We start from the raw sequence: 13,849 nt of genomic DNA, 5'->3' as shown, positions 1-13,849 counted from the left end.
CTCAGATCCCCACAGCATAGGTAATAATAAAGTTTGAAACACTGTGAGAACGACTGGAATGTGACACAGAGACAATAAGCAACCGCCTGCTACTGGAAAATGGCATTGACCGAGCGACTGGGTGCAGGGTTTTCCCAGTGACGGTGCGAGAGAGAACGCGTTGAGAAGGCAGCGTACCAGTCATTATCTTTGTTATTTATTGTGTGCTCCTTGCTGGCCACGGACGCTTGGATCATTGTTTAGTTCACTGTGGTCACCAAGCCCAGAGAACTGGCTCACCCAAGGCAGGGCCTTTCAGAGAGAGAGGGAGAGGGAGAGGGGAGAGGGGAAGAGGGGAGAGGGGAGAGAGAGAGAGAGAGAGAGAGAGAGAGAGAGAGAGAGAGAGAGAGCTGTTGAAAAATCAGGGCTGATCCTGGAATTATTGTTAGATTTCTGAGTTTATTGTGAATAAAACATCTGAAAATTCAGTTTTAGGTAAGTGGTCCCTGGGATCGCTATTAATCCCGGAAATGGTCTGGGTCTTAAAGATTACCCTTTCCTGGCGGAATCAAGGTCTTAGAGGCAGAAAAGCCTTAGGGTTCTGTGCAGTCACCCGCCTTACTTTTCTGAGTGCCACAACTTTTAAGGGGTCCCTACTGTTGTCCAGGGGTTTAAGCCGAGGAACGTAATCCTCCAGTTTACTGAAGTGTTGGAGTTTAACTCCACTAAGCATATACATGTTTTATTTCCTGTAACGCTCCTAGCAACAGAGACAAGAAATTTTTCTTCACTTGCCAGAAACAACAGCTTCAGGCTACGCATACCCTAGTCACTCAGTCTGGACCTGTCAATCAACTCACCAGTCCTCATCTGAGCTACACAGACCGGTGGTGCTTATGAAGAAACACACACACTCACACACACACACACACTCAGACACACACACACACACTCACACACACACACACACTCTCACACACACACACACTCAGACACACACACACTGGGAGGTAGGGAGAGAGAGAGAGAGAAACACATGTTTCCTTAACCAACAATTATGAGAAGCATAAAGGATCCAAGAAAGTCATACCGAATTTTAAACTTCTCGTAACACCTTTGAAAGCTCTTTGCTGTTGTATCTAAGACCTCAGCTAAGACGCCCTCAACAGTCGGGCACAATGTGGAGTGCCCCGTGTTCTCCGAGTTCTCTAGATCCTCAGGGCTAACGCAGCATGCAAACAGTTAACAAATCATCCAGGAACACCTGCTCTGTATGAGGGCTTCACGATAATGATTACAAGATCAAAGGTCTTCTCGTTTTATCCTAAGTATTTTCTCTGGCAGGCAAGATGGCTCAGTGGGCACAGGCACCTCCTTCAAAGCCTGATGACCTGAGTTTGATTCCTGGGATCCATATGGTGGAAGGAGAGAACCAGCTTCCACGGGTTGGGCTGTGACCTTCACATGCGCACTGTGCTGGCTCGTTTTATGTCAACGTGACACCAGCTAGACTCCTCAGAGATCCCGGAGCCTCAGTGGAGAAAATGCCTCCAGAAGCTAGGGCTCTCAGCACACCTGTAGGGCATTTTCTTAATTAGCGCTTGCTGGGAGAGGGTCCAGCCCATTGTGGGTGGTGCCATCTGTGGGCAGGTGATCCTAGATTGGGTAAGAAAGCAGGCCCAGCAAGCCATGGGGCCCAAGCCAGTAAACGGTGTGCCTCCAAGGCCTCTGCCTCAGTTCCTGCCACCAGATCCCTATTCTGCTTGGGTTCCTGTCCTGACTGCTTCCAATGATGAACAGTGCTGTGAAGTGTGAGCCAAGTAAACCCTCTCCTCCCCAGTTTGCTTTTGGCCATGGGGTTCAGTGCAGCGAGAATAATCTTAACTGAGACACGCATTGTGGCGTACAAGTGCCCCATCCCAGAATAAATAAAATGTAATAAAAATATATTTCTTGAAGAACGATGTTATACAATGTTAACTTTAGAGCAATAAAGTGGATAACATCTCTCTTTCTCCTCCTCTCTAGTCTCTTTCCCTCTCCTTTCTCTGCCAGTTACGGGTGGGAGAAGGAAGGAAGTGTGGTTTTGTATGTGTGTGGGGGTGTTGGCATATACTAACTTCTTCAGACATGTCATCTAACGTGGCTGCCACCCCGAGGCTGGGAGCGAGTTCCCCTCCTCATTTTAAAGCACAGAGATTAGACAAGTTATGTAAGCCAGCGCAGGTACACGGTAGAAGAGGGCAGGGTTGAAATGAGCATTTCTCACGGGGGGGTGGGGTGGGGGGGGTGGGAGGGGGCCTTGGCTTTCTCCAAGTCTGTCTTCACTGTGCCTGGCTCCTCACGGTGTGTCTGACGGCTCTCCTGCGGGTTTAGTCCACATGCAAACGCAAGCAGATCGTTTGGAAGTCTGTACCCGAATCAGAGCTGTTGGGCTAATATGGGTGAGTTGGGTAGACCTCAGGACTTTAGAATCAGTTCAGCATGTCCATCTTGAAGCCTGAGTTGCCTCAAAACCTGAAGCCTTTGTGGATTTTTGATTTTCAGATCTAAGATGGTCAACCAGTAAGGTCTAAGTAAATACCATGCAACCCACAAAGCTTTGGCAGACGAGACATGTCTGTTCCAAAGTGCTCCAGAGGGGAGATGGTCGATCCATAACCCTACCTGAGTGCTTTTCACAGGGTCTTAGGTTTATTTGTTATTGCTGTTCACTGATTTGAATATTCATTGAACAAAAATCTGTTATATTAAATGTTATGTTTATCTAAATTCTTGATATCTAAAATACTTTCAAATATCAGACCTAAAACAATCAAGCTGGGATGAACTGCCCGAGTTTCCACCAAATGATTACTGTCAATTTGTGCAAGAAATAGTTCCGTTTTGTTAGCAGTAAGTCCTTTTTGTTTTCAAACAAGAGGAGCACATTTTCTTCCAGCAGGTGGCGCTCTAAGAACATGATTTTGGATTTTAGAGACAGCCCAAGAGTGCTAGTCTGTCTGCCCTGCATGACTTGCACTATTAAAAATGATGGTCTCTCTCTCTCTCTCTCTCTCTCTCTCTCTCTCTCTCTCTGTGTGTGTGTGTGTGTGTGTGTGTGTGTGTGTGTGTGTGTGTGTGTGTGTGAGAGAGAGAGAGAGAGAGAGAGAGAGAGAGAGAGAGAGAGAGAGAGAGGGAGAGATAGCGTTTAATGAAGGCCCAAAACTTTGGAGAATTATAATTAAATGCCAATGAAAATCAGAGATTGCTTAATCTCTTATTGAACATGTTCCATACTTTTGTTTTATTGTATGGTAGTTATTTATTTCTTTACCAAGTTGTTACGTTTCTAAGTTACGTCATCCTAATTCAAAACGAAGCAAAACATATTTTCTTTTTAGCCCTGACCTAATTATTCGCAAAAATTCTGGCACATGGGAGGCAGAAGCGAGAGGCCCATGGGGGAGTTCGAGGGTGGCTGCAGAGCAAATGCGAGGTCAGAAACAAAGAAAGAAAAGACAAACTGAAAGCACATTGAAAAAAGAACCAAGTTCAATTTGCTGGTGCTGGGAATTGAACCCAGGGCCCTGCTCATGCTAGATCAATGACTCAGCCCTGAACCTCACCTCCAGTCCGAGAAGAAGACTCATCTATGAAACAGCTTGCAGCTGATGTTTTTGGTTTACCTTTCAGTCATGGCTGAGTACAGTTCAAAAAATAAGCAGTTTGTTGATCTTAAAATTCAGTGTTCATGCTTAAAATCTCATCAGCTCATTTTAATGTCACGTGACCTTCCTGGACCGGCCCGTTCTATTAAAGATGGCTGCCTGCCGTGTTTTCATTTGCTCTGTAGCTTAGTGTGAGTGAGATTTCTGTTAGGTTTTTGTGCCTCCGCTCCTTAAAAATTTTAAGTTTATCTTGGAAAGAACTGTACTTTTGCAACTGGTGAACACCAAGCTCAGAAGTGTAAGGCTGAGAACAGACTCAGATCATACATGAGTTACATGTTAGGAAAACAGAGAGGAAGCAGGGATGTACAGCTAGAGTTTGTCATAGGGGCGTAAAGAGCTGGCCCTTGTGTGCACAAGAGCAGTTGGGTGTTGTGATGTACCCCGTAGGCTGGCTGCGGGGGAGAGAGGCGGAGACAGCCAGATACGGTGTGGGGAGGGCTGGCTTGTGGGCAGCCTAGCCAAAACCATAGTCAGAAAGCTAATGATGAAACAGAGGTTGACCTCCGTGTTACACACACACACACACACACACACACACACACACACAGAGGAAAAGAGAGGAAACGAGTTTTACTTAAAACTCAAGATCATGGGCTGGAGAGATGGCTCAGAGGTTAAGAGCATTGCCTGCTCTTCCAAAGGTCCTGAGTTCAATTCCCAGTCAACCACATGGTGGCTCACAACCATCTGTAATGGGGTCTGGTGCCCTCTTCTGGCCTGCAGGCATACACACAGACAGAATATTGTATACATAAAAATAAATATTTAAAAAAAAACTCAAGATCACATTTTTATATATATGAGTTTTATAAACCCAATGGTTAGGGTGCAGCTCCTTTGAATGAAAAGGCAGTAAACTTTTTTTTTAAGGCCTGAGTTCTTTAGATTAGCTTTTGGTTATAATTCTTAAGACCAGCAGCCAATCAGAGAGCTCCTTTCCGGAATACTTGATTCATTTCGAATCACTTTGAAGTAAACCACCTGTGGTGATGCTTGCCTGCACTCAGGTCCCCAGCCTTAGAGGCAGCCCAGTCCTGTCTCTAGGAAGTGCCCTGCCAGCAGAGGGACGACGACGTAGAGGGACACAGACACAGGGTGGCTGCTTCCAAGCTCTTCCCAGGAAACCTCCCCACACTCAAACGCTTACCTTCCTTCATCTATAATTATAAAAACCAGGGTGAGTGTTAGCCCTCTGTTGTTGGTAACAACATTCAAAATAACAATTATGCTGACTTGCAGTTTGTAGTGTTTTCTTGCAAAAACAAAGGACAGAAGATGTGTCTCATGCTATGCCCTTTACACCCATGCTTCCTGTGAGTTCAGATAGCACCTTCTCTCTCCAACCTTCTTCCCATCCCTTCATCCCCTCTTCCTATGTTTCTACCTACAATGGAAGTTGGGAAACCATGACCTGAGGATAGAGTCAACAGGACCTTTACGTGAAAGAACTCATCAGGCGTAGAATATTCAAGACTTTTTTTTTTAAGAGATAAATCTTTAAAAAGTTCCCATAATCTTCATCCTATTAAAAATTTGTTAAAATCTCAATAAAATCTATTACAATCTCAAGTATAATGCAAGTAGAAATCAAATTAATAACAGGTATTTTGTATTGCATACTGCAGGGGGTAGGTTTTTTTTTTTGGTTTTGTTTTTTTTTTGTTTTGTTTTGTTTTTTGTCAGCGTGACACAAACTAGATTCACCCAGAAGATGGAGCCTTAGTGCAAGCCGCTAGGAATAAGGCAGGAAGCCACACCCTCTACGGTCTCAGCTTCAGTTCCTGCTTCCAGGTTTCATTTTGATTCCTCCCTTGGTTTCCCTCCACGACAGACTGCAGCCTGAAAGTGTAATTGAGCTACACCCTTTCCCTGCACCCCCGTGCCCCCCACCCCCTTGGTCACGGTGCCCTTCGCAGCATCAGAAATGAAACTGAGACAAACGCTGTTTACCTTTTTTTTTCAGAATAAACATGTCCTGACGGTTGTGACTATCGAGAGGATGCTGGAGAGGCTGAAAAAGTCCAATGAACTCTTGGAGCTCATTCTTAAAGGGCTGAATGAGTACTTGGAAAAGAAGCGCCTCTTCTTCCCCAGGTTCTTCTTCCTGTCCAACGATGAGCTCCTTGAGATATTGTCCGAGACTAAAGATCCTACCCGGTAAGTGTCATCCGGGCCAGGGTGCCCCGGGGCATACATCTGTTCAAATTTATTATTTTGGAGTAGGCTAGAACACAAATAGTTATGGACAACTATGTTTATCTAAATGTTCTACAAGAATATCCAAAGCATTATTAGCAATCATAGTTAGTTATCAGTTATTGAAAATATGCCGGGCGTTGGTAGCGCACACCTTTAATCCCAGCATGGGAGGCAGAGGCAGGCAGATCTCTCTGAGTTTGAGGCCAGCGTGGTCTACAGAGCTAGTTCCAGGACAGGCTCCAAAGCTACAGAGAAACTCTGTCTCAAAACAAAACAAAACAAAAAATAACAACAACAAACAAAAACAAAAGAAAGAAAATATATATATAATGTCTCTGAATATGTATGTATTCCTGAATGGGATAAACCTTGGAGTGAAATTCTTCTTAAGATTTTCAGGACACATCACATTGATTTTCATCTACATTCAAACTGTATCAATAAAAGCCAGCATCGCGGTGCTTGATGGCTTGCCATGGTCTCAGAGATGGGCCATTCTCAAATACAACATGAATAGGAATGACGTTAATAACTAGCCTTTTAGGTGGGTGTTGTTTGTTTTTTGTTTTTATAATAACCCCAGTCTAACAGTTGTCGCTATTGAGGGAATGCCGGAGAGGAGCGAATGCCGGCTGTAGGGTTCTTTCTTCCTCTACTGGGCTCTGCCATCTTCCTGGCAATTCTCCCTAAATGGGGCAGCCTCTCCCCTTATGCGCCATTCTCTCTGCTTAGAAAATTCCTTCAGTGTTCACACACCTTCTCCATCTGTCTCCCGGAGACACCAACATTTACCACTGAGGGAGGCCTTTTATGCCCACTCCAGAACGGCAGACCTTAGTGCTCCTCCTTCTGTAGTGGGGCACACACTCCTAGCGGCAAAGGGTTTTCACTGGGGTTTTTATTTTCCTGTTTGCTTCTAATTCCACTTTCCCCCATCCTTAGGAAAGAATCTGATGCAAAGCAGGCAGCGAATAAATGTTCTTATCAGTTTTTGTTTATTGGATCTCTTGTGCATCGGCAGAAATGTCAGAGTCTAGATGACTAAGATCAGTGTAGGCCCGCACGTCCATCTGAATTTTATTCATAGCTGCTTCGTCCCCACGTAAGGATGAAAATGTGCTGCCGGGCATTGTTGGACGGTCTGAGTCACAGTGGCCAGAAAGACAGTGGGCCCGCCAGGCCCGCCAAACCACTAACCCACTCCAAGAGTGTCCAAATCGTCAAAGACTGGAAGACTGGCTTCCTGTGCATGCATGCCCATTAGAACTCTGTAGCTAACGTCTTTCAAGCCCCTTTATTGAAAGCGAGCATATTTGTACTACTTTGTACACATTTTCAAATGTCAAGCGATTAGTGTAGAAAGAACCCTGACATGTTAGGAGCTGTATTTCTTTGATCAATTGTTTGATTCTTTTTTTTTTTCTGTCCCCCCACAGAGTACAGCCTCACCTGAAGAAATGCTTTGAAGGTATTGCCAGGGTTGAATTCACAGAAACTTTGGATATAACACACATGAAGAGCAGCGAGGGAGAAGTTGTGGAACTCGTAGATACCATTTCAACAGCCAAAGCCAGGGGCCAGGTGGAGAAGTGGCTGGTCGAGTTAGAGAGGGTGATGATTAAGTCCATCCATAAGGTGACTGGCTCTGTTTGTTACCTCTGGACTATTGTCATTGATAGGTGGACTTTGTGGGAGGAACTTGTTGACTATACTTATTTTATCATCTAGAACAATATGGGTTTTTTTTTACAGTAGGCACTGGATTTTTTAATTTTCCTGGTGAGACATGTCTTCCACAAAGACTAGGAATGACTGGACCACGTTTGACCTGGGGACGTACAAGAGGCCCCCGAGGAGCCTTTCAGCTGTAATGGGTTGTCTTGTGTGTCTCTTGTTGATCTACATTGATTGGTCCAATGTCAGCCTTTGCCACATCTTTTATTTAGAAGACTGAGACCTTTTATTTTTTGTCATTCCCAGAGGAGACATTATTTTTAGGAATGCCTTGTCTATAATACATTTTTAGATCTCCTATTCTACCACAATTAAAACATTTGATATTTTGATATCTCTTTATACCTTTGGAAATTGGGTTTTTTGTTTGTTTGTTTTACCCAAGCCTCAGTATTATAGTCAAATCTTAACATTTGCTGTACGCAGGATCCATTCATCCACTGGTGTTGATCTAACCTTTAAAGGCCCAAGTATTGTTTTGCGTTTTAAGTTGGAATTTTTAAGAGCCAGAGATTTAATAAGTATTTGTCTAGCTTTTGGATCTGTTACTTTTATTTGTATAGCTTTAGTTAATCTTTGTAAAAAGTCACGAAAGGGTTTTCTTGGGCCTTGGTTAAATTTAATATATGATTTATATGATTTAATTATTTTATGTTTTTTGGGGTTTTGAGTCCTGTCCCAAGCATTTAAGGCCACTGTATGGCATAGGGACAGGATGTGTTCATTGTAAATAGTTTGACTCGGTGGATCAGCATAACAGCCCTCGCCAAGAACTTGATTTGGGGAAGCCTCAAATCCTTTAGCCTGTCCTTGTTGTTCTTGTTTAGCTCCCTGTTGCCCGTAACACTTTCACTGTAATTGTGGCCCATCTTCAAGGACCACTGAGACCAGCTGAGGCCAGTCACGTGGAGTCGCCTTATTGCTTAAAGCCCGTGTCTTTACCAACTCCCTAACAAGTGGTGAATGCATGCCATAAGATACTACTGCTTGCTTAATATTTTTTTTATATCTTTTACACCTATAGACTCTTATTTACATTTTTTATCCATTTGGGTATTGAGTATTTGCTGGCTTGTCAGAGGTAATAACAGGATAAGTAGCTAAAACTCTAGGTAAGTCATCTCTGACGCTGAGAGGTACTGGTGATGCTGAATCCTTTGCTTGCACCTCCTCTCCTTGTTTATCACTTTTGATATTTTTTAAAATCAATCTAAATTTTTACCACTGTCTTTTGTAAATCCTGAATCTCTTGACCTGTGAATATTTTTAATGATTATATGGAGTCAAATACTGGTCCTCATTTTACACATGTGATTTTAAGATATTAATTTATTTTATTAATGATATCTTTTTATCCTTGGATACTATTTGGATGGCATGCAGATTGCCTTTCTGGAGAGATACTCTATCTGCTAACTCACCATAACTTTTAACAGATTTTGATTGTCAATGTTAACAGTATGATTCTTTTTAGATAATCTCTCAGTACCCTTTTGTAAGGTTTTATAACCCATTGATATGGATTGCATTTTGTCTGTCAAATTAGTGTTATTCTTTTTAATGGTATTACTTTTCTTAGTTAACTTTTGATTTTTAATGGTATAAATCCTGTCATCTAGGTTTTTATTATTAGTCTATAAAGACTGAATCATTTCTAAAAGTGCCCCATTCTTGACTCTGTTAACAAACCATTTCTTTAAGAATATAATATGAGGAACAAGGCTAAGTCCCATGATCACAAAAAATGGATGTACAAGGAATACCACATAACCCTTGTCGCTTTTAAATCTGTGTACATGGTACATGTGACCACGCCTGTGTATATAGTACATGTGACCACGCCTGTGTATATGGTACATGTGACCACGCCTGTGTATATGGTACATGTGACCACGCCTGTGTATATGGTACATGTGACCACGCCTGTGTATATGGTACATGTGACCACGCCTGTGTATATGGTACATGTGACCACGCCTGTGTATATAGTACATGTGACCACGCCTGTGTATATGGTACATGTGACCACGCCCAAAGTGGGCCAGTATCTTAAAGGCTATTGGTTGAAGGAGTTCCCACAGCAGGAACTAGGGATAAACTACTATTCAAAGTCTAATTGACAATTTATTAGTTACTCATTGCTACGACCAAATATTTGACAACAGAAGTTTAAGGTAGGAAGGGTGTTTTGTTTATTTTGCTTTTGTTTTGAGCCCACAGTTTTAAGGGATACAGACTGTCATGCCGCGGAAGAATGCTGGCACTCAGTTCACTTCCTTACGTATGCCATTGCACTATTGGAGAACTTAACTCAAGGTGTCTGCTGTCACTGTGTGTCACCATGTTACAATCCTAAATAAATCTCTTGGCAGCTGTCCATGACGTCATGTGGACTTAGACCCTTCGTTCTGAGTTATAGCACAGTGACTGTCCCTTTGCACTCTGATGGTCTCCTTGATCGAGTCATTTATTCTCTTGAGAGAACTATTATATCTGAGCACCAGGCCGGAGAGGATAAGTTTGACTTGATCAGTCTTGATAAAGACCGGCCAGTAGCACGATTGCTTGTATCGCTGCGTGCACTGCAGACGGATTCCAGAGTGGCTGCTGATAGGCAGCAGTGGGTTGCCCGGCTTGTTAGGTGACATGATCTGCAGAGACGGCCGGGTGCTGCAGGTACATCATTGCTATTTGGCTCTCCCTTTAGCTCCTGTCGGCAGAATGCATAGGGGAAATTATATGGTTGTCCCTTCGGCATTAGCATGTGGTGACAAGAAGGTGTGCAGAACGGGCATCTTTCCGAACTGTTCGTGTGTAAATTCTTACTAGTAAAATATATAAGCAAATGAGGTACAAGTACTACAAATAGGAGGTGTGCGTATCATTTGTATCTGTATGCTTGAGAGGGTGTTTTATATGTAATATATATTATGTATTATATACTTTATGTCACTTATATGGTGTAAATGAGTACTGTAGATGCTTCCCATAACTGTGTTTCTCCTCATCAAACTATGCAGAATCTGTTTGTATGACAAATCTTAGTGCCTCTCTCTTGGTCCCCACAGTGTCCTTCTAGAACACAGTTACTTCATCTTAACCTTCTCTCCTGTGCTTTTCTACCCTTTGTTCCTTTCATTGCTTTGTTTTTAATAATGTGAAAAATTAAGGTTATAATTTTCCTTTTTTCTTTTCTTCCTCCAAGCTCTCCCATCCCCCATCCTCACCTTGGGGTTCACAGTGTGAAACAAAATTCAACAAAATTCAGTACCTTTTTTTCTTTAATTTTTTTCTAATATTTAATTTTCTTAAATTGTTGTTGTTTATGTATGAGTGTGTACTTAAACATATAAATACAATCTGCTCAGAATGCATGGCGTTACTCATATGTATGTTTCCGGGGCTGTTCGTTTGGCTTTGGATAATCAGTCAAGGTGCTCCTCTCTGGAGAAGACTATTTGTTCTGCTCCCAGCCTTCCTTTGTTGCCTGTAGCTCTTTGTGTAAGGCTGAGGCTCTGGGCTTTTCCTCCCTTCCACGTTAGTGTCTCTGTTGGTGGTGTTCTGTTCAGGTTATGTCTAGCAGCGGGTGGATGAGTGAGACTTCAAGTCTAGGAGATGCGATCTCACAGCCAACTTCCTGTTCCACTGGCTTTTACGTTCTTTCTGACACCTCCTCCGCAAGGATCTCTGAGCCTGAAGTTGAGAAGTGGTATGGTGGATATATTAGCTGGGTCAGGACTCCACAGCTCTGAATTTTGTTCATTTGTGGGTTTCTATCTCCGTTTGCTGACAAGAGAAGCTTCCTTGTTGAAGGGTGAGAATTACACTTGGTACTTATCGGTGAGCATAGGGATCCATATTTAGAGTATAGGTAAAGATTATGCTGGTTTAGTAAAGTGGCAGTCGTAGATTCTTTTCTACGATGGTGACTTCTCTGGCTCCAGGTAGCCGGCTAGGTTTTTAGTACCAGGAATGATGTCTTTCATGTTGAGAGAGTCTTCAGTCGAACTAGAGAGCTGTTGGTTACTGTCAATGCACACATGGCACTACTGCATGTACCCTTAGGGATACCTTGCCTTGCTGGTCACTGACGTGGTTAACAGGCTCATAGCTGGGTAGGACTGTTGGTTGCTACCCTCGTTTGGAAGCTTGCATGGCAACATCCGGTACCATGAGGGCTAGTCTTGGGGAGGAGACTGTCAGGTTCGTTCAGCGTGGGTCCTCTGGGCCCTGTGTCTGAAGTGCCTGGTGTCTTCATTGTTTCTCCCATTTACTGGCTATTTGCTTTCATCTAACCTGCCTGTAGCTTCCCTCAAGGCCAGCCTGGTCCTCAGAGCAAGTTCCAGGACAGACAAGACTATACAAAGAAACACTGTCTCAAAAAAAAAAGTGTTACTATTGGCAGTTACCTCTTGGCATTGTCTTTGTTCTATACATATCCAGCTAAAACCCGAAGCCTAGAAGATTTTAAGTTGTTAGATATTTCTCTGGAAAATCTAATTTTGACAGTCCCTTCTGAAATTTAAACACTGAAGTCAATGCCACTTCCGAGAGGATGTTGCTCTCTTTGGTTGGTATGTATGACAGAGGAGAGCATTTCCTATTGATAACTTGTAGAAAGAGTAGATGTATCAGTCCACTAGAAATGTGTAACAAAGGACATAAGTTAGACTTTGCGGCTTCGTAGTCTTTGCCTGTCCATGAAAGAACTGTCCATCTGTCCTGTATTCCCATCACCATTGCCGTGTGTCAGACCTATGTCCAGGGGTGGGATTAGGGTCTAGAATGCAGGCGGTAGTTAGAGGGGTGTGGGGCCTGTCTGTGTATACACACGTGAGGTTGCATGAAGGACTGGTTTATCTGAACAAAGATCATGTGCCACATTGACGACTCTTATGTTGAAATTGCTGGAATTTATATTTTGTACCAAAATCATACAGATTTGTCCAGCCCAAATGTACCTAGGATATCTTTGGCTGAAACTAGTCAAATAATAATGTGAGAAATGTGGTTTATACAAATTGATAATGCCTGACAAAATAATATGTAATTTGCCGACTTGCATATGAGTACAAATTAATTTGCTCATGGGTTTTATATAAGTCCATCATCTGGATAAGGATGCTGTAGGAAGAAAAGTGGTAGGAGTCAATTTAGTTTAAGAGTTCAGCTCTTCAATGGGTAGCTTGTTCTTAGAATGTTCATTTTTACCTTTTTTTTAAAAAAATTAGGTGATTGGAGATGCAATTGCTGCCTATACAAAAAATGAACGTATTAATTGGGTCAGAGACTGGCCTGGACAAACTGTTCTCTGCGTATCTCAAATCTTCTGGACAGTAGAAGTCCAAACTGCTATCCCGCAGGGGCACGAGGTAAGCTTTTTATTACTTCCATTTTCTAGGTAATTAGAAAATGGTTGTGATACCAAGAATAGATTCATCCTAAAGTATAAAATGAAGATAGTCTGCTCAAAAATACACTTATTTCTGTAATCCAAATTACAGGTTTTAAAAATAAGATATATGTGTGTGTGTGTGTGTGTGTGTGTGTGTGTATATACACACGTTGTTATTCAAGATTTGTGTCTGAACCATTTGTTTATTTGCATCCTGTCAGAGTCAAGAGGTCTTGATTCCCAGTCTTGTTGTTTATGCGTTTTTATGACTTTACAAGTAGGTTGGTACCAGGGCCAAGGAAGTCCCACAGCTCAGAAATATCAGGAGGGTATGGAATAATCGACTTCTCTTTTGTGTCCTGAGTAAAGCTGCCCTGTATAGAAAAAAAAAATCACAGCACTTACTTTGACCATTTTCATTTTTAATGTATTGATTTTGAATATATGAATATTTTGAATTCTGCTTAATACCAAATATTCAAGTATATTTGAGCATATGGTTTTAACATTATTTGGATGACTGCTATTAATTTAAAAGTCAAAAATATAGGTTGTACTCAGTGTAATGCTCTTTTTTCTTTCTTTAATGGAAGAATGTTTAATATCTCTTCATTCATCACAGATACTGTGAATGTTTAAATGGGAAGATTTCTTTTTCCCCATCAAATCCAGTTTATATTGCTTGACTACTTACTTTCAGTTGTGAGGCCTGCCCTGGAGTGTGATCTGCATATCAGGCCTCACACCACTTAATAGAACTGACCTGTCCTCTCCCAGCAGCCAAAATGCCAAAAGCTTCCCAGCTGGCAGGGCTGGCTTTGTGCTCACC

The 13,849-nt window shown here is 42.4% G+C and overlaps 1 protein-coding gene across 1 annotated transcript in view; it reads left to right on the top strand.

Annotated features, from left to right (window-relative positions):
• Positions 1–13,849, top strand: part of Dnah7 (dynein axonemal heavy chain 7) — a 218,972-nt gene that overhangs the window by 61,153 nt on the left and 143,970 nt on the right. Inside the window, exons 20-22 of the mRNA XM_038315400.1 lie at positions 5,656–5,849; positions 7,328–7,526; positions 12,857–12,997. Of these exons, the coding sequence (XP_038171328.1) occupies positions 5,656–5,849; positions 7,328–7,526; positions 12,857–12,997 (534 nt within the window). The remainder of the gene's footprint in view (positions 1–5,655; positions 5,850–7,327; positions 7,527–12,856; positions 12,998–13,849) is intronic.

The sequence above is a fragment of the Arvicola amphibius genome, chromosome 18 (genome assembly GCF_903992535.2).
Source record: "Arvicola amphibius chromosome 18, mArvAmp1.2, whole genome shotgun sequence".
Classification (NCBI taxonomy): Eukaryota; Metazoa; Chordata; class Mammalia; order Rodentia; family Cricetidae; genus Arvicola; species Arvicola amphibius.
This window is presented reverse-complemented; position numbering and strand designations above follow the sequence as displayed.